This window comes from Sarcophilus harrisii, chromosome 4 (assembly GCF_902635505.1).
Source record: "Sarcophilus harrisii chromosome 4, mSarHar1.11, whole genome shotgun sequence".
Taxonomy (NCBI): domain Eukaryota; kingdom Metazoa; phylum Chordata; class Mammalia; order Dasyuromorphia; family Dasyuridae; genus Sarcophilus; species Sarcophilus harrisii.
In genome coordinates, this window is record NC_045429.1 from 183418754 (window position 1) to 183440099 (window position 21346).

The 21346-nt window shown below is 34.5% G+C and overlaps 1 protein-coding gene across 2 annotated transcripts in view; it reads right to left on the bottom strand.

Moving 5' to 3' along the window:
• The window catches only part of DSE (dermatan sulfate epimerase), an 88191-nt gene that overhangs the window by 40374 nt on the left and 26471 nt on the right, over positions 1-21346 (bottom strand). Inside the window, exon 2 of one of the 2 annotated variants that reach the window (XM_031964380.1) lies at positions 7156-7624. In XM_031964380.1, coding sequence (XP_031820240.1) covers positions 7156-7571 — 416 coding nt within the window. In that variant the 5' untranslated portion in view covers positions 7572-7624. Of the gene's footprint in view, positions 1-7155; positions 7625-21346 lie in introns of those variants that run through there. The other variant, XM_023503184.2, reaches the window with a different exon arrangement.

Genomic DNA, 21346 nt, shown 5'->3' on the forward strand with positions numbered 1-21346 from the left:
CCAAGAATAAAGACCAAGAACTTTTGCTTATCCTGACTCCGGCTTATTCTAAGGTATCCAGGGTGCTAACTTGGTGTTCACACTGATCTTACCTGATTCTGTGGGAATAGTGGGGCAAATATGCACACAACCTGCTTTTAAGTTTGATTTGTACTATTAACATTTTCTCTATCACTTTTTAAAGACTAGACAATAAACCAAACAACAAACAAAGCCCTGATTTGTAGGTTTTGCTGATTTCCAAGGTGCAAATGTTCACAATGAACATTTAAGAAATAGTGAGCCAGTTTGTGCTGGCTCCAACATACCTCTAACTAGAAGTCTAGAATCTAAAGGAAACAAAGTCAGATGATCTTTGAGTGGATGTTAGTAGGGTACATCATAGTACCAAGATGACATGTATGAAAGAAATGACATAAATCATATCACCATGGAGGTATATGACCAGCAAAAGTGGTGGATAAGTCTTGTAGCACAACTGAATTGTGTCCCTTTGGCATTAAAGAATGAGAGCCTTTGAAAAATTGGAAGGATCTTCTATGGAAGATTTATGGAAAGGCACAGATAATAATGACATGGGTATGGTGATTTTGGTTTTCATGGGAAAAGGAAATATAGGGATGAAACCATGGATCTATTAATGTATCAAAGAATAAGATCTAAAGCTAAATTAGATCCCTCTAAAAATTAAAAGAAATATTCTATTTTTAATTCCCCTGAGCTCTATACCATTTCTCCTTAACTGATAAAATAGCTCTGTGAATTAGGACTCATAAAAGGAGAGAAGACTGCAATGCTTGAAAAGGTTGAATTCAGTTAGAAGTAAGCCAATTTGAAAGGCTGATTTAAATACAAAGATGTCACTAGCTTGTTTACATCATTCTGGACAACAGTGATAATTTGTGTTAGTAAAACTATTTCAAAGGCTTCTATAGAAGCACAAAGACTCACTTCCATTTATAACACAAGAAAAAAATGAATTAGTTTAAGTCATCATTATCACCTTCATAATTATCTAAAGAAATTGCTTTTTTCCTTTACAGTGTATGTTTTACCAGATGGACACATAAAAAGGTCATCATTTTTTATAAAATACCAGTCTTTTAAATTTTTTAAGCATGTTTAAGGAGATTTAAAAAAATTTTTAAAGCACGTTTAAAAAAGATTTAGTTATTTTCTAACTAAAATGAAATTACCATTTAGCTATTAAATTATCAAATGTCCAAACGAATTATAACATATTCATAATTTTTTGATACATGCAAAGATTTTGTTTTTGCTTGACAAGAATGAAAATCATTGCATGTTTCCTTTGTCTTTTTTTGCTGGTATTACCATGTATTCATAAAGAAAATGCTCAGTGGATCACTATTGGAAATGTGAAGAAACCCAAGCCAGTATGAAACAATTATGTATTGAACAGATGTTTGAACAATGAAACAAGAAATGACTCTACTTCCCAAAGAAAAATATGAATTCCCAAACCAGGTATTTTCGTCTCCTTTGAGCACATAGTAGGAAAGGCCTCAGCACTGGAAGGACCTAGATTCCAATCTTCCTTCTGACACATACTAGATGTGTGAAAGTGGGAAAATCATTTAATCTTTTATTAGTCCCTCTAAGCTTATAAGATAGAGAGGAGCGCCTGATCTCAAACACTCTTGGAAATTTCTGGATTGGACTTCTTCATACAAATGAAATCATAATTCTACTGCATCAAAACCAAATCAAAAGCACATATACAAAATCATTTGCAAAATGGTATCCTGCTGTGGATGAAAGTGCCATGTGTGAGGAAAGAGAACTTTTATAGGAGGGTACATGGCAAAACTAGACCTGCTTTCATTTGATACTTCACTTATATCTAATGACAGTAGGCATTCCTTGCCTTACATGTTATATTCCAGTATTCACCCCCCCCCCCCAAAAAAAAAAAAAACCATTTGCAGAAGCACAAAGGAGGTCTTAGGTTTTGGAAATAGTGGATTGGATCTTTCAATTTAACACCTCCATTCAGTTTTTAAAGTAAGTATGGCACTATGACTCAATAAGGAATAAGCACACCAAATGTATATATTTGCTTATTTACTTACCTATCCATTTATTCATTCATTTGCTAATTTATCAATCTTTTATTTGTTTATTTACTTATCCATCCATCTAAAACTCATCTACTTCTCCATTTATTTATTTCTATTTGTTTGTTTGTTTTTAGACTGGGTGTTTTTTTCTTGTCCAGCTTGGGAATGTAGGTGATTGATATTCCCCACATCCCACGACTGATCAGCCTGGGAGCTTTGATCTGCTTTGTTTCCACTCTGAGCCAGTTTGTTTCTTCTTAGGCAACATGCTGGCTTCTGCTCCCTGAGGTCACCAATTACCAATGTTCAACTTAGTGTGGACAGCTGACTGGTCTTGTTGCTGTTTTTGTTTACCAGTATCCAACTCTTTGTGATCCCATGGACCACAGCATGTCAGGACTGTCCACAGGGTTTTCTTGGCAAAGATACTAGAATGGGTTGCCATTTCCTCTTCCAGAGGATTAAGGTAACTGAGGTTAAATGACTTGCCCAGAGACACGTAGCTAGTATCTGAGACCACATTTGAACTCAGGTCTTCCTGACTCCAATGCTCTATCCATTGAGCCATCTAAGTGTCTCTCTGACTGGCTTACTCCATACAATCAAGAACTTCTAAGCTCAGATCTGCCAGCATCAGCTCTCAACTCCCACCTCCCTTCTTAGAAGGAATTAAGTTCTTGTGCCACTGAACCTGGCAGCAATATGTCCCAAAAGACTTAGTGCAGTTTTAAGCTTTAGCAACTGTAAGATTGCACTAAGACTTTTGGAACATCCTGTATTTCTAATATAAATTATTTATGGTTTTGCTTTATCATTAAAGGATGATTTTCTCTCAGGTAAATACAGATTTATGTTTACAATTCTGGAGTTAAATATTATAGAACCATACCCTATAACTAATATCAAAGGAGACAGACAGTACCACATATGCTCTGATGCTATAGATTTAGAAAGCTTTTATATATATATATATATATATATATATATATATATATATATATATATATATATATACAGACACACACATACACATACACACACATATCCATGGTGAACTAGACCAAAAGCATATCAAAATTCATATTTCAGTTATGATAACTAATTTATCATTAGTCTTCTATTTTAGAAGCATAATTAACAGCATCTACTGGGATTGGGTAAAAGTTTATTCAAAAAAAGGTCCAATTGTAAAATATAATATAAAAGGATTATAAGCATGGTAGTTTTTTTTTTTTTAAGTTAAATTTTGCATGTTTTTTTTTTCCTACAGAACTCTCATTTCATGGGTATCTGCAAGTCCTGGTGAAGAAATTCCCTTTATCAGTATAAACTAACAAAAATACTATGAGTTAATATCTTGGAAACCTATTGAGACAGTGATGGATTAAATGACTTGGACTGGGTCACATAACCAGCATGAGTCAGAGGTAGCTCTTCCTGACTCCAAAGAAGGAACTCTATTATTATGCCATACTACTTCTCTAAATTTTCCATAAAGCTATTAAAAACACAATCCCACAGCAGTGCTAACCAAGGCAAAATGATTAGTAATTCATATTCTATGTACTACAATCACTTCCCAAGTTGGAAAAAAGAACTGGTTATCTCTTTGTAAGCAAGACAGTGGAGTAACATTAAATTTCTAATATAGTTCCAGGAAGGTCAAGGAAGAGAGAACTTGGTGCTAACAAGCCATGCTTTGTTGTTTTTTAAAACAAAAGAAAAAAGTATAAAACTACACCTACATTCTACAAGAGAATAGGCTTACTGTGCTTTGTTCCAAAGGACAGGACTAGGCCAAGAATGAAATTTGGATTTGATATCAGAAAACAAACAAACAAAATATTTCCTAATAACTGGAGTTTGCCCCACACAGAATGGTTTCCTCAGAAAATGCTGGGTTCCCTCAGTGGGAGTTTTAAAACATATGTTGGGAGACCATTTGTCACTTCTGTTGTTGTAGACATTCTTTTTGGTGGTAAGGGTGAGTGAGGGGAGGAGTATGGGCTGGATTGATTGGCCATGGAGGTTTCTTATGATTTCTATTTTCATCAAAATCATCCCTGACTGAACAGATCACTAACCCTGTTTCTTATTCATATGTGAATTGCATTGTGACTTTTGTAATATGTGAACCTGAACTTTTAACAACTAAGTCAAAACTAGCACTTTTTATGTATAGATACTTGCTTTTACTCTTATACTTCAGGAAGTATCTGTTCCTCTAGTGAGAACAATGCATTTATTTAATTCTATGATTTTATGTAACAAAACTGCATTGCTTTATAAAATTGTTTTAATTTTGCTGTAATGATAAAAAATGCTTTATAAACAAGGTTTTTCATAGCAGCCTTCTTTTTTACTAGTTAAAATTAATAAAAAATTCTATTGCAACTATTATTTGGAAATATTTTCATTGTTGTCCTTAGGAAATCAGTCATCTGCTAAATTACTTATCTTTATAAACTCTTTGAAAGTTGATATCTATGCAAAATGTATCCTGAAAAAAACAACCCAGAGACAGTTAAGAGTGACAAATGTTTCTTTCACTGGGACAAGTAAATTTGCTTGCCATTTTTGATTAATTGACTTCCCCAACTGGAAATGGCTTCTAGTAAGTTGTATATTTAAGTGTTTGCTCTAAATACAGATTGAAAGTATAGTCTTTCTTTCTTCTTGGGGAAGTAGTAGAATGTTGCTAACCCCAAAACCCATGCATAAGCATTAAATCCAACCAAAACCGTATCTTTGAGGATCAAAATAACTACACCCTTCAAAAAAGCTTTATTTTAATGAACAAAACAGTCTAAACTATTTGTCTCTGATCTGAATTTCAAGTTAATCTTGCCATAAGTTTTTCCCCCTCATAAAGTTCCAGGAAACCCTTTCAGATTTATGGGCAAACAGGGCTCTTAACCAGATATTGGCAGAAATTAGTCAGGAAACTTGCATAATACTCCCCTTCACCTTTCTGACATCTGGCAAGATGCTTTTTGTTACAAACCTAAATGTAATGCAGGCTTTCAAAAAATGTTTAAAAAAATCCACATTCCTGGTACCATCAAGTGACAAGATATAATTTGACCGTCCCTAAAGGGAAATGTCATATAACTTATAGTTGAGAATGGAGTTTGTTTCATTACTTTGGATTTTTATTTTTAGTACCTAGCACACAGAAAATATTGAATAAATGTTTATTGGTTGATTGCTTCATTGAACTAACAGTTTCATCACACTTTTGAGCAATCTATATAATTTTTAATTTAGCCAAACAAGGGAGAAACTATTCCCAATCATAAAATTCAGAATGTAAATTGCATAATTGGAACTCATATTTTGATGCATACATATACATGACTGCATGTATGTGGTTGGACAATTTTTAGATTATTGTTTAAGGATAAATTAATTGTTTGTCCTGTCATAGTGATTTTCAATATCTCGTCATCAACTGTCAAAAAAAAAAGCTAAATGAGACCTAATTGTTTGGCTTCATTACGAACAAAGAGATCCCTCGAGTATTCCAGATTGAATACATATTGAGTCAAATAAAATGTATGATATCCTAAAATATAGTTGTTATGGAAAACAAATTACTCTAAATATTATAATATTTATATATTCAAATCTGAAAAATTTTCCCTTGTTTCTCTTACATTTTTCCTTCCTTCCCCTTTCTTTTCTTCCCTTGTTTTTCTTTCTTTCTTCCCTTCTCTTTCTGTCTCTCTGTCTCTGTGTCTCTCTTTCTCTTGGCCTCTATCTTTCTCTGTCTCTCCCTCCTTCCTTTTTTTCCTCCTAAACTGTGATTTTCTGAGGAATGTAGTGTGGAAACTCTCCACTGATGCAGATGGATATTTCATCTGTAACTTACAGTAAGTGCTGTCTGAATCTCTGATAAAAAAAATAAGTCTTTTGTTTGGTCTCTTGCCAGGACCCACAACACTTCCTGCCATCTCTTCATCATGACCCTATTCTCAGACTCTCTCTACTCCACAGGAAACTTGACCTCCACTCTTGGCGATACTGAGTCTGACAAATGAACCTTCCTGGTCTTACAAAGGAAGTAGATCTCTGGGTTGCTTTTGCAGTCTTCTCTCTGTATGGGGGTACCCTTCCCTGACAGCTCTTTATATACTGTCTTTTCCTATTTGAGTGGAAGCTCCCTGAAAGCAAGAACTATCTGACTTGCTTCTATTTGTATATATAATGCTTAATACAGTGCCTGAGATACAAAGTAACTGCTTATTAAATATTTTCTCTTTTCTGTCAAGAAGGTTAAGTCATTAACCTATGGTCACATAGCAAATATGTGTCAGAAATGGGAAAGGAGTCTTTCTGACTACCAAGTCAACCCTTTTTAGAGACAGTAAGGTGAGACTGGATGAAGAACTAGAATTGAAGGAAGATGTGATTTCCAGTCCTGACTTAGATACTTACTAGCTATATGATCCTAAGCAAGTCACTTCATCTCTCTCAGCCTCAGTTTCCTCAGTTATTAAATGAGGATGGCAACAATAATTGCCATATGTTACCTTTATAGTGTTGTTGTGAAAATCAAATGGGATTATATCTGTAGGGACTTTGTAAATAAATATTAGCTATTATTATTATGCCATACAGTTTCTCTTGGCTAGATTGTTCCTAGATATCTTAATTTTAAGTGTAAAAATAAGGATAAGAAAAACTTCTAAAATGTCAGATTGACTCAAACTTGTTAACAGCTAAAGGAACATTGATGAAGTCACATGGCAGGAAGGGCTACAACTAGTAGCAACTGAAGCATGTATCCATTTGGGGTGTACTAGTAGGGGGAATATGTGGGATGAGAGGGCATTATTATACATTATTTATTACATTACGGTGAAATGCATTAGGGCCAAGATACAAGTTTCAAACTCTGCTTAGCATTATAAGTTTTAGGTACCAGCTTTGATGGTAGGCAAAAAGTATGTGAATCCATTTTGTAATATTTTAAACTAGATTTAGAATTTAGAATTTAGCTAAAATTCATACATCCTTTTGCCCATATGAGTATTTAAACAAAAAGAACAAAAAAAAAAGGACAAAAATCTACCAACTAGGCTGAGCAGCCATCCTCTCCATGTAATCCTTGGCCATATTTCGGGCTTCGATATTCTCGGGATACAGCACACAGAACATTGCCAAGGCACCCAGGTTGTTGCCATAGATTTCATTCCACCTTGCACTGTAATCCTTGGGATCCCAAGGAGGCAGATACTCCAGAGGACTGGACAGCATCATTTGCACTGCTTCAGTCAACCTTGCAGCAATGTGCCGATGTGTACTGGCTGCTCTCCGCTGCAGCTCTTCTACTTCTCCCTTGGAAAAATACAGCATTGGGTGGCTGTCATAGTTGGCATTGATGAAAGGAATCATGACTTCAGGGTTCTCGTCAGTGATATAGGCTGCCACAAAATAACATAGATGTATGAAAAACACACTGGGAGCTCCCCGTGTGTGAGTCCTCATTATGGCATCAGATCTCTAAGTCGCAAAGGCAGCCAAACCATCTTCGAAATATCCTGAAGGAAGGAAAAAAGACAAATTAGCACAACATGATGGGTCACATATGGAAGATAGAATTTTATATACTTTTTAAAGCGGTATTACATGATCCTAAGTTTGGAAGAAAAAACATTGTGACTTTAGATTTCTCTAATATTATAAAAATACATATTAGAAGTAAAGAATATTTTGGAAGTTTATTGATGGCTAATGAATCCTGTTTTTAAAAATTAGAGTCAATAAAACACACTAACCACATGCAGGCATTTTCACTCAAGGTATCACAATCAATAAAGGAAAACAATAAGAGAAAATCTATCTTTTCTCTTCTTTGATACTTTCTCACACAGGAAAGTGTTTTTGTTTTTGTGGGAGGAGTTAAAACCTCAAGCTACTTCAATGGGAATATGAATGTCTAGGAACAAAAAAATGGCAAATATTTTTTTAAATGACCTTTCTCTAATTCACTTTTTTCTTATACTGTTTGAATTAATAAATCTTTGAACAATTCAAACAAAAAATAGTATAATGATTAATGTGAAGCAGCAGCAGGACCAGTTGAGCAGAAGGAGCAAAAGGGATGGGGGAAAAAGACCTTCCAGTCGTCTTACATTTTGCTTCTTGATGTGTACTTTTTGATCTAGGAATCCCGACTTCCTGGCTATTCACAAACAAGATACTCCATCTCTCAGTACTGAGCATTCTCTATTTGGTTCCCCCCATGCCTGCAACCTCTCTCTTCTTGGCTCCATCTACTATTAGTTTCTCCTAACTCTCAAGAAAAATCCTATCTTTTACAAAAATTCTTCTCAAATCCCTTTTAAACTAAGGTCTTTAACAGGTCTCAGTGATCTGCAATCTGGCCATTGAACTGAGATGGCTCTAGGGGAAAAAGTGAGGCTGGTGATTGCACAATCCTCCCTCACTTAAAACATTTAAATCTAATTCACGTGTATGTCATTATCTCCCTGACTTCACAGTGGATGGTTTTGAAGAATTAAGGACAAACAACAAATTTTCTCAACCTGTCTTAATTCTAATACATTCCTTATGTTTTCTATTCCTTTTTTTGTAAACATTTGTTGACTTATCATCTTCCTCATTAAATTATAAGCTCCTTGATCATAATTGATCACAAAATAGATAATTTTGATTATATTAAGTTAAAAAGTTTTTGTACAAACAAAATTAATGCAGACAAGATTAGAAGAGAAGCAATACATTGGGAAAACATTTTTACATTCAAAGGTTCTGATAAAGGCCTCATTTCTAAAATATAGAAAATTGACTCAAATGTATGAGAATTGACGAATGATCAAAGGATGTGAACAGACAATTTTCAGATGAAGAAACTGAAATTATATATAGTTATATGAAGTCATTTGGTGCTCCAAATCACTATTGATCAGAGAAATACAAATTAAGACAACTCTGAGATACCACTATACACCTCTCAGATTGGCTAAGATGACAGGAAAAGATAATGATGAATGTTGGAGAAGATGTGGGAAAACTGGGACACTGATACATTGTTGGTGGAACTGTGAACAGATCTGACCATTCTGGAGAGCAATTTGGAATTATGCTCAAAAAGTTATCAAACTGTGGATACCCTTTGATCCAGCAGTGTTTCTACTGGGCTTAAATCCCAAAGAGATCTTAAAGGAGGGAAAGGGACCCACATGTGCAAAAATGTTTGTGGAAACCCTTTTTGTAGTGGCGAGAAACTGGAAACTGAGTGGATGCCCATCAATTGGAGAATGGCTGAATAAATTATAGTATATGAATGTTATAGAAAAAAATACGGAATGTTACAAAATTATTGTTCTGTAAGAAACAACCAGCAGGATGATTTCAGAGAGGACTGGAGAGACTTACATGAACTGATGCTAAGTGAAATAAGCAGACCCAGAAGATCATTATACAGGGCAACAACAAGATTATATGATGATCAATTCTAATGGACATGGCTGTCTTCAACAATGAGATGATTCAAACCAATTCCAATTGTTCAGTTATGAAGAAAGTCATCTTCATTCAGAGAGAGGATTGTAGGAACTAAGTGCAGTTCACAACATAGCATTTCCACTCTTTTTGTGTTGTTTGCTTACATTGTATTTTGCTTCACTTTTTCTCTTGTGTGGCATGATAATTGTATAAATATGTATGCATATATTGGATTTAACATATATTGGACTACTTGCTATCTAGGGGAGGGCATGGGGGAAGGGGAGGAAAATTGGAACACAAGGTTTTGCAAGGGCTAATGCTGAAGAATTGTCCACACATATATTTTGAAAAATAAAAAGCTTTAATTAAAAAAAATTATAAGCTCCTTGAAGGCAGGGGCTATCTTTTGTATATTTTTGCATTCTCAGTGCCAAGCAAAGTGCCAAGCACAAAGAAGTAAACAATGTTTACTGATAATAAAAAAAAAAAGATCAAGATCTTTCCAAACTTTTCTCAAGTTTATAATAGCATCAATGCAGCAGAGGATTTAGAACTGTCAGAGATCTGTCATTATTCTTTGAATAAGACCTTTGAACAGATCTTTGAGAAGGATAAATACATATCTAGAAATAGAGGTACATACACATGAATATACAAACATATACAGCACACATATATACCACACACACACACACACATACGTAAAACATATATGTTTTATATGAAAACACTGGCCATAGGATATACAAGTATTTTTTTCTTTTTCTTTTATATTGCTGTTTATTTTTACATTTTGCACACAGAATTTGAGTGCAGTTCAGTAAAGGGAAAACCCATCTACATTCTTAACTATTTGACGTTTTAGTGGTGGATTTACTTATAAGTTAAAAGAGAATCTGTTCAAATGTAGTAACATTTTTTCAAAATCTTATACTACTATGTTCCACATCTGGGATAAAACAGGCATGCAATCTCTCCAGAGGAAAGTCAGAGAATTCCGAAAATTCCTAAGAGGGGAAAGGTTATAGAAAGCAGACCAGAGACACAGTTTTATATAAATAATGAACAGTAGTTTTCAATTATTAAAAAAGAGAGGCAGATGGAGCAAGGAAAAATGGTTTCTATAATCAGAAAGAACACCAAGAATGTAGTCTAATCCACATCTTCCTTTTTGTTTATTTCCAAGATCAAAGCAATTAGAATCATATAAGGTTATTAGATTAAATTCTGCTAAATTATATAAATTCTGCTGTATATAAATTATAAATTATAAACATATATAATATTTTGCTACATTTTTGAATACTGGAAATAAAAAGAAAATAAAAATCACTGTAATTTTTTTTTTTGAAACTTGTGATTCAATTTAAGATAACTGCACTAAATAGAATTTAAATCTTGGATACAATCCTTATTGTGTCTAGCACCCAAAGCTTCAGCATGTCTGGCTATCTAGCTGACAGTTCCAAAATCATAAGGTGGGACAAAAGAAATAGTCCTTTATGTTAAATCTACTGGGATGGGAGTTAGGAGTGGATAAAAGAATTTTATGGTCTCCAGAAATAAAAAAAGATTTGGCTGAGCATAGTTATGTCCAGTTATCTATATGGCTGTTTTCATGTTAATGATAAAAGAAAGGACATACAAAGATAAGAATAATAAAATGAAGTCCTGAAAAATTTCAGAACTAAACCTATCTTGTCTATGGCCATCTTAGGCTTCCAATGCCCCGAGTGAATTTAGGTGTGTGGAAGTGGAAGAAGATAAAGGTGAAAGTAAAGAACAAGTGAATGAAAAGGAGGGATAAGACAAAAAGGAAGAAAACAAAAGAAAAGACAAATGAAGAGAAAGGAGTGGGGATGTAAATATATGCTTGTGTTGTCTACTTTTCTGGTTCTGTTGATAGTTCTGGACTTGAAAAAGAAAAGCAGGCTTCTTCTATTCTCTACTGTGGTTCCTAGAACGATTTTTAAAAAAAATTATAATTGTTCAATATCTAGACCAGTGAGTATTTGGGGAGGAGGGAACCCCGAAGAAAGTGAACTCCTCCCCAATTTCAACACTGAATAATTCATGAAAATTTGGTAACAAAGGGACTGCGTGACTTTTATTTCCTTCCTATTTATGCAGGGAACTTAATCTTTTGTAAATAAGAGGTTAGGATAGAAATAGATGGTCTCAAAGGGTCCCTTGAAGTTCTATGATATTTCCATATGAAATATATAATAGCATTGTGAGATTTAACGGGTATGTCCCGATTAGTTTCTTCCCCTATTTTTATGTCATGGATCCCCTTGGTAGTCTGGTGAAGTTCTTGGACCTCTTCGTTTTTCAAATGTACAAAATAAAATCCACAGGAGTACAAAGGAAACTAATTACAAGGAAATGTAATTATCAAAATATATTTTTAAAAATGAGTTCACAAACCTCAATTTTAAAATATTTTTCCTAGATGGTATCCTTAAAACTGTGGAATCACTTATATAGTTTGATTAGATCTGAGAAGAATGTTTCTAGCTACACATAATGTAAATGTATTTCTTCCCACCAGAACTGCTAATTCCTATAGTTTGAAAGTTTTCTCTAAAATCTAATAATTATTGTTTTGGACATAACTATGATGGATTGGGACAATTTTCTGATTAATATTTCAGCCGGCTAGGGTAGAAGGGTTACCTGTGTCATGATTCATTGAGGCATGGCAGAATATCAACAAGCTTCCACAGCCCTATCACTTTCTCTCTGTGTGTGTCTACTACTTTCTCTATGTTCTCAGTTCCATTAGTTCTCCCTGAACTCTATCTAACTCCAGTTTACTATAATGCTAGAACAAAATAAAAAGGGTACTGACTGGATATGGAACAAAATGTCCAAAATTTCACTCCTGGCTCCATCACTTACTGGTTGTGTAACCCCAGGCAAGTAAATTTGCCTTTTTGAACTTCAGTTTCCTCACAATACTTGTATTACCTATATCTTACTTTTTATGGGTCAGAGGTGAATGAGAGGTACTTTTTAAACTATAAGTTGAATGGGAACTAGCTTTTCCTACATTAGGGAATAAATTGTCATCCTTCCTTAGTTTAGTTGAGAAATTATTTGGAGTTTTACAAAAGAAATTTTGACCAAGAAACCAAGCAGGAAACCTCTTCATCTGTCCTATTACTAATATTTAAACCCCAACACCCCCGCCCCCCACACACACACCAATTACCCAAAGCCTTTTTTTATATAAACCAAAATATAAAAATAGATGCATTTTTTAATGTACAGAATTTTGATTTATATTTCACTGAATTCAAGCCACAGAGCAGTTTGACCTGTGTGATTTATTGAATATTCAGTTATTCTCTTGTTTCTGTTCTTCAGCTCAATCAAATCATACTTTTTGGTCTCTGTTTTTAGAACTTGAGTATTTCCTCCTTCTGCTTCCTTATTGAGGCTGAGGCCTACCCCAACCCCGCCCCCCCATTCCCAAGAGAGCAAAAAGAAATCGGATGAGACAATAAACTGCTCAAATCTAATGAATCTGTACTCCTTCATTTCTCTTTCTTCATTGTAAAGAAACAAATATATATTAGAGCTATATTCAGATAGACTGTCACCATCCAAAGCAGGTAATTTCTTTTTGTATAACAGAGAGTTAAAAGTCATTTCTCTACAATCTCCATTTGGCCACTGATCACTGAAAAGAGATAATCAACAGCAAGGCATCTATCAAATTGTGAAGTCTTTCTGGAATGTGGCATTTTGCTCTTATGTCCAAGACAAGCCTTTTCAGAATGGTAAAATTATAGCCTATATCATGGATGCTGTAAAATCTATTAGTGTAAATAAAATAGATTTTCTTTACACAATTCAACACCTTACATATTTATTACCTCTTCTTTAAGTGATATGCAAAATAATTTCATAAGAAGTTGAGAGAATTGATAATTACTTAAAGTGGAATATTAATAATCTCATAGGATAACAAATTTAGAGCCAGAAGGGTTATTATCTAATGGAACATTTTCATTTTACAAATGAGGAAATTGTGACCCAAAGAGGTTAAGTGACTTGCTTCAAATTATACAGATAATAAATGGCAGAGGCAGGAATAGAACCACATTCTCCAATTCCAAATCCAAGGTTCTTTCTATTGTTCCATGCTGCCATTAGTTGAGACATAAACCAGAGAAATAAATACTTAGTTCTGTGGAGGATTGATAAGGTACCATATTACAGTATGAGAAGATGTGGATTGTTTGCAAATGCCCATATTAAAAAAAATCTCAAAACTCATTGGGGTGCTGAATTATAAATGGATTATGAGAGGAGATTAAAAGGCAGCACTTTGAGCCTTGTACCAATAAAGCAACATTAATAACAATGATTTTGATTTACCATTTTTTCTTCTTTTAAGTTCTGACCATATCTTATCTATGTACTAGCTCTGTGAAGTAGAGAAGTATGGGACACCATTCACTCCAATTTGTGAATTGAGAAACAAGAACAGACAAGCTAACATGATATATTTCCAAAGTCAAACAGAGCCTAAGTACAGTAAATCCTATGCCAACACTCCTTCTATTGGACCATATGTCTTAAAACCAAATACATTCTGTAGTTTGTTTCATCCACCTTCACATAAAGAAAGTTCAGAGAAAGAATACACCAAAAGGATAGATATGATCTAAGAGACAAATGTATACATAATGTTTCAAATATAGTTATCTCTTCTACATCATGACTTTCTTCATAACGGTTTTAATATAAATGGGTCGATATAAGAAATTGAATGGGAATTTTGGAAGAGTTTTGCAGAAGCAGCAGATGACACACTATGGTCAGCAGATGACACAGAGCCGATGACTAAATTTTACAAATAAGGTATTACAATTTTACAATAAGGTATTATAAACACCCCATAAATGAAAAAGAAAAAAAAATGACTTCTTATGGAAAAAACAAAAAAAATTTTATATGTTTTCAAGATCACAGGGGCATTGCACCTATAATCCTCATGATGTGGAAGGGATAATGGTACTAGGTTTTTCCACATTTTTAGAATGAAAAGAATGGTGACAAAAATTCTCTCAATTTTTTGGGAGGGTAGAGTACTTAAAAATGAAAAATATCATGGAATCATAAAAACATAAGAGTAGGAGAGACTTTGAAGACACTTAGAAGAGGGTCAGTTCATTCCCAAATTAAAAAACATCCATCTTGCTTATGCACTTATCAGAAAAAAAGCTAAGAGAAAAAAAATTAAATTAGATTTGGGGAATTTTACAGCTGGCTGAGAACTTGGAGACTTTACTTTAAAGTCCTTGTTTATAAATGAGAAAATAAAAAATCCAGAGAGGTGAAGGGACTCAATGTCACACAGTTAATTAGTTATACAGCTGCAATTAGAACACATTTCTCTAGCTGCCCAGTGCCCTTCTCTGTCCAGCACACAAAGCTCTCTGCTTGCTCCCAGCAAAGGAAATCCATATGACCTTTGAAGAAGTTCAGCTATTTTCTTCCCCAGACAGATGAGACAGAATATAAAAGAGTATTTCCTGAGTTTATTTGCTTCCCAAGGCCACTACTAACTAATCACCAATCAGTCACACCTTCTTACTACCTCATTATTTCCAGAACAAGTTAGTACAAATCAAATGCAGATGTTGAGAAAGGCCCAAGCTGCTCTTATTCCTCTGTTTTAACATTTCTCAAAGCTTTCTCAGAGTCAAAAGATGGCTCTGGAAAACCGTTTTTTGTTGTTTTTTTTTTTAAACAGCATTTTCAAATAAAGCTCAGTGACCTTTATTAATATGGTTTGGAACAAAACATATAGTAAAATGATCTGATTTTGCTTTTATGTTTCAACATATACAGAGCAAATGAATAATTTCCTCACAAGTGACACTCAATTTTTCATAAAATAATACTCCCCTTATTATGAAATATCTAGGTTCAGTGCTGGAGATGAGATACTACCCTGGACAAGACATATGAGCTCAACATTACTATCAGTGACATCACAGGACTTGATTTATATGTGAACTGGTTTTAAGTGAGGCAGAATTGAGCAAAGTCATCAGCCTCACTCTCTTAGTATCATGGGGTAACTCATTGATCTCATTGAAGTTTCTATTTGCTAGCGATATACCTCATTTGAAATAGTCCATATTCTCTTTGTAGAATATAAGTTCTACAACTTAAGGATGGTTTTGTTTTTATTGTGTATTCCCCCCCCCCCAGCTCAGTGCCTGACACTTAGCTATCCTTAAATATGATAGATAATAAAATTTGTAGTTTTTAAAGGAAGAAATAAATGTAGGCCACTTAAAACAGTGCTACAAATGATCTTTGAAGGTGACTGAAACAGGTGTTGTGGGATGCTTAGAGTTTTATGGGTCATTGAAGGTGTCAAGGTCATCCACTGCATCCTGGACCATCACCAGTCAACCTGACTTTTGTCCTAACTCATGGCTTCAGTGACTCAGGAAGAAAGAGTGACGCTGATGACTTTGTACAACTGGCTCACTTAAATCCAATTCAGCACAAGTCAAGGTGATGACAGTTGCCCTTTCAGGTTAATTGAAAATGGCCCAGGAGACATAAGGTCAATTCCTGGCTCAGGTACATTGAGTGATTACAGGCAAGTCACTGATCCTTTCAAAGCCTCAATGTGCAATCTATAAAATTAGGATAATAATATTAATATTGCCTCCCTCACAAGACTGTTCTGAGGAATGCTTTTATGAACCTTAAATTGTTACATCAATCTGAATTAATATTAACATTTGAAAAAACAACTTTGAATCAAAAAAGTACTTCTTATATGCAGTTTATTGCTTTTTTAAGGATAAAAAGGAAAATTTTATAAAGTTTTTTATGATAATTAAAAATCAAATCTTAAAATTTATTATGAACAAAAACACATATTAAATGCAGATATAAGAAACTGCACATACATACCTTTGATTCACACTGTAAGCATTTATATATTAAACTATGGATAGGAACTATTTCTAGAGTAATATTTCTAGAGCAATTGAGTTTCATTATAAAGAACAAAGGAACTATACCAAATTTGAATTCTAATGCTTCAGAACCAGATGGAAGTATGAGGAGAAGGAAATGGAATTTAAGATGAATTTGGGGAAATCAGTCATACCTACCCACACAATATTAATCTATTTTGCTTGTATAATTATGAAGGCATTCAGCTTGATTTTCAAGGTATGCCAAAAACAGATTGATTTCAACTGAATGAAAAAAATACTAGCTGCACTGGGGGACAAAAAAGACAATGACCTATGTACCCATTTTCTTTCCAATTCAATTAATCTCCTATTAATATATTAAGTACCTATTGCTGTTGTTGGTCCTTTGTTTTCAAAGCAGATCAATGACATCACAGGTGATGTCTTGACTTGTGAGAATTGGATTTAAGTGAGGCAGGGTTGTGCAAAATCATCAGCTTTACTCTCTCTTCCTGAGTCATTGACGCCAAGTGGTATGCAAAAGTCAGGATGACTGGTGATGGCCCAGGATATAGTGGATGACTCATAAAACTCTAAGCATTCCACAACATCTGTTTCAGTCACCTTCAAAGGTCATTTGTAGTACTGGTTTAAATGACCTGTATTTCCTCCTTTGAAAACCACCAATTTTATTACCTATCAGACTTGAGGACAGTTAAGTGCTAGACATTGAGCTCCAGGATACAAAACAAAAACCAAACCATCCTTCTTTCTCAGAGGAACTGAAATTCTACAGAAAGAGTATGTACTATTTAAAATGAGGCACATTTCTAGCAAATAGAAACTGCAGTGAGACCAAGGAAGAAGGCCCTGTTTATATTTTTTAAGTGGTTGATGTCATTAGGGAATCAATAGTTTTTCTATCATGCTTTAAAGTTTTTGCTCTAGAAACAAATTCAGGTGATCAAGGTGGTTTCCCCAATAATAAAACAGGACTTAAGAGCCCTTTTATATAAAATCACAGAACAAATAGAGTTATAGAATAATCCAGCAGTGAGTCCATTCAGACAGGGGCAGAAATGGGCTGAAGGATTCTTAGCTATGGTAGTCTGTTCATCTGTTCTGAAGGGTCATTATCAATCTGTTGGAGAGAAGAATGGAAGCACTAGATTTATCTGGCTGGCTGGCTGGTTCTGTTTCAATCTGAGTCTGATATTGTACAGTGAATTCAATCTGGTTGTTAAGATGCCTTAATAATTTGGATAACCTTCTCAACTTTGTCTCATTCAAATGTCTCTGTCTTGCAGATTCTTCATATTCCTGAGATGATAAAAGAACAAGTAATGGCCTCTAGAATGTTGGATAGATTGTGCATCTGTTAGGGTCACAAATAAAGACCCAGGAATTCTGGATTTGGAACAAAACAGAATTTCAGATCCAGTGAAAACTTAGAGTCGTGAGAATTAGTGTTTCCTTTGGTCTCAGATGCTTTATTGCTGGCAAAAACTTCTGATTTTTGGCCTCAACTTGTTTATCATGAACCAGGAATCTAAAGCTAATCCCAATAAGAAGCTGTAGAGCCATCAAATCTTCCTACCTTATATATATATGTATGTAGTATCTTCAACTTTGTATTTGCTGCGCTGCCTGGTTTCCTCTCCATGGAATTAGATGCTAGGTACTCCTTGGTGCCTCCCTCATGCACACACACACAATTTCCTGACTCTTCTTGTGTGATGTCTCCCTCCCTCTTAGATTGTGAGGTCCTTGAGGACCTTTTGTTTTATTAAATATATATCCAATATTTAACATAAGGGCACACAGTAGGCACTTGCTAAATATTTATTGAATTTATTAGTTTGAATTTTTGATGAAAAGATGAGAACAAAAGGGTCTGACTAGATCAATGGCATCAAGCACAAATAGAAATGGGGGCCCATAAATAAGGATCTCTGATGGTCACATACTGACTTAGTTTTGAAATGTAGTGTTATCTATATTTTACTTTGTTTTTATTTATTGTGTTAAATATTTCCCAATTACATTTTAATATGGTTCAGGCAATACTCAGGAGTGTTTCAGGCTATGTGTTTGACACTTGGGGACTGGAGGACTTGAAGGGTGCTTTTAGTTCTAAATATATGAGCATCTGACACTAGGAAAAATAATATATAACATTGGTATAAATTTTTTATATCAGACCACATCTTTGCCATCATTCAATTAACTTAATATTTTACAATTAATTCCTCAACAAACAGTATACAAAACCCTGCCAGTGTTACAAGCATTTGTTAAGTGCTTACTAGTGCAAATTGTATGTTATATATTGGAGATACAAAGGCAAAGTCTCAAGAAATTCATACTTTACTGGGAGGAATTTACAAAATTGTCAAGTTCTAATAAGTACAAACTATTAAAAAATGGAAAAGATACTGGGGGTGGTGGTTTCCCTGCATCTGAGGGCACCTAGGGTAGAACTAGATCATTACTTGGGTTGTTGGATATTCTGTAGAGAGGATTCTATCTCAGGTGTCTAGATGACATAGGGACTTGAATTCTGGACTTCCTTGCTCGTGTCACCAAAGTTGTTAATGGCCAGTGTATATGTGAAGCCTGAAAGTCTAAATGACTTCTAACATTGCTTCTAATTATTTAGTTCAGTGTTTGTATAAAAATATTTATGTACAAAATGCTAGTGGAATAGTAAGGGAACTTTACCTTAAATTCACTCTCCAACTTAAATCTGTATGATCAAAACAGAGCTGTAAACTGACTTACCAGGCAAACCAGGGCTTAGGGACCAAGTACTGAAACCCCAGGAATGGGATCATAGGATCATGACTTCCTTTGCCCCCAAAATTGACAAGGATAAGGAAAGTCCTTAAAATTTAAAGTTAAGACTTGGAGTTCTTTTATCTTTGGAGTTTAAGAAAGGGTAAAAATAGCATATTCATTCTCTCTCTTTCTCCCACCCCCCCTTTCACACACACACACACACACACACACACACACACACACACACACTCTCTCTCTCTCTCTCTCTCTCTCTCTCTCTCTCTCTCTCTCTCTCTCTTCCCCCCCCTCCCTCCCTTTCTCCCTCTCTTCCCTGTTAAAGTAATAATTGGTTTATTTAGCTTCTCTATTGTATATCTACAACCTACAATCTTTCAATTACTTACACTTTCAGCAACTGTGCACTGAGCATTTATTATGTGAAAAACATCATGTTAGAGTACAAAGATAATTAAGACATAATCACTATCTTTATGAAGTTAACAATATAGCAGGAGAGATATAAAATACATACATAAATATATTATACTTAAACTTTTCTCTTTCTCTTCCAATGTGTCAAATAATAGAGTTTTGTCTTTTAAAGGCTATCCTTTGTTTGGGACTGGCATTCTCTGGGAAACCACATGACATGCACTCCATCATGGACAAACCCACATATACATTGACCATTAACCACTTTGGTGACAAAAGCAAGGAAGTCCAGAATTCAAGTCCCTATGTCAAAGTGATACCCCAAAGCATTACAGAATCTTACTATAGATTCTAAAGCATCAAAGTAGGAAAAGTTTGGAAAACTGGACTAGAGAAAAGGGAGTGAATTTGAGAGAAATTACTGAGATAGATTTTATAGGACCTGGTAACTGATGGGATATGAGACAGGAAGAGAAAAAGATATTTTTAAGCATGTTGTTTTTTGTCCTTCATTTTCAAAGAGGCCCATGACATTAGGACGGTGATGCTATGACATGCAAATGAATTTGATTTAAGTGAGGGAGGAAGACTAAGCGGTACCACCAAGCAATAAAGAATCAAAATGGAAAGGAAGGAATAATAAACTCACTTTTATTTATGTAAATTTGAAATGCCAGTGGGACTTCCAACTAGAGGACTGGTTCAGTGGCAAAAGCACTGTATTTGGAGTTTGAGGACATGTGTTAAAATTCCAGCTTCTCCACTTACTTTCTTTGTAATCTTAGACAAATCATATAATTTCCCTGATTCCTCAGTTTACTCAATTTATAAAATGACGGATTTGATACAAAAGAAATGAAAATGGATATTGAAAAACTACAAAGAATTAAATTTGGTCTCAATGAAGAGATACCAGAAGATACTTTTTCCTATTCCTTTCTAGAGGTAGGGGTTGAGGCACAGGTATGAAGCTGCATATTTAGTCAGATTTTTGAAATATATTGCTCAGTTTTGCAAATTAGCCTTTTCTTTTTCCTATTTTTTTTATTACAAAAACTGTTATAAAGGATAGTTCTCTGGGAAGGGGAAGGAGAATGATGATGAGTGTGTGTGTGTGTGGGAAAATGTGAAAATAAAAGCTATGAATATATTTGCTTTTAAATGAGAGGGGTTGGATCAGATGACTTCAGCTCTAAATCTATGATCTTATGAGATAAGTTTTCTAAGCATGGGAGGAGAGGAGAGAACTTGGGAAATCAGTGCAGAAGATTCAGAATTGGAAGTCATCAAATCATCTGCCTAGTTTCTGTCCTCAATAAGATGCATGATAATACATGCTAAATTCTATATTTTGTCCAGTTCAAAGAAAGAAAATGTTGCTTAAGAAACTGAGCTATCAAGGGAAGGCTTAATGCAAGAGGTAGCTTTTTCACCGTACTAGTTTCCAGCTTAAAAGTTTTGTTTTCTATAGCAGTTGAAGTAATTACAGATTACTAATAAGAATGAAGATAAAAGTTAGATACATTAGTCTTCTTGCCCAGAATCTTTTACTAATTCATATAAGAATAATAATTCTTCAGTGTGAGGGCAAACTAAGTCCAGACATAGTCAGAGATGGGC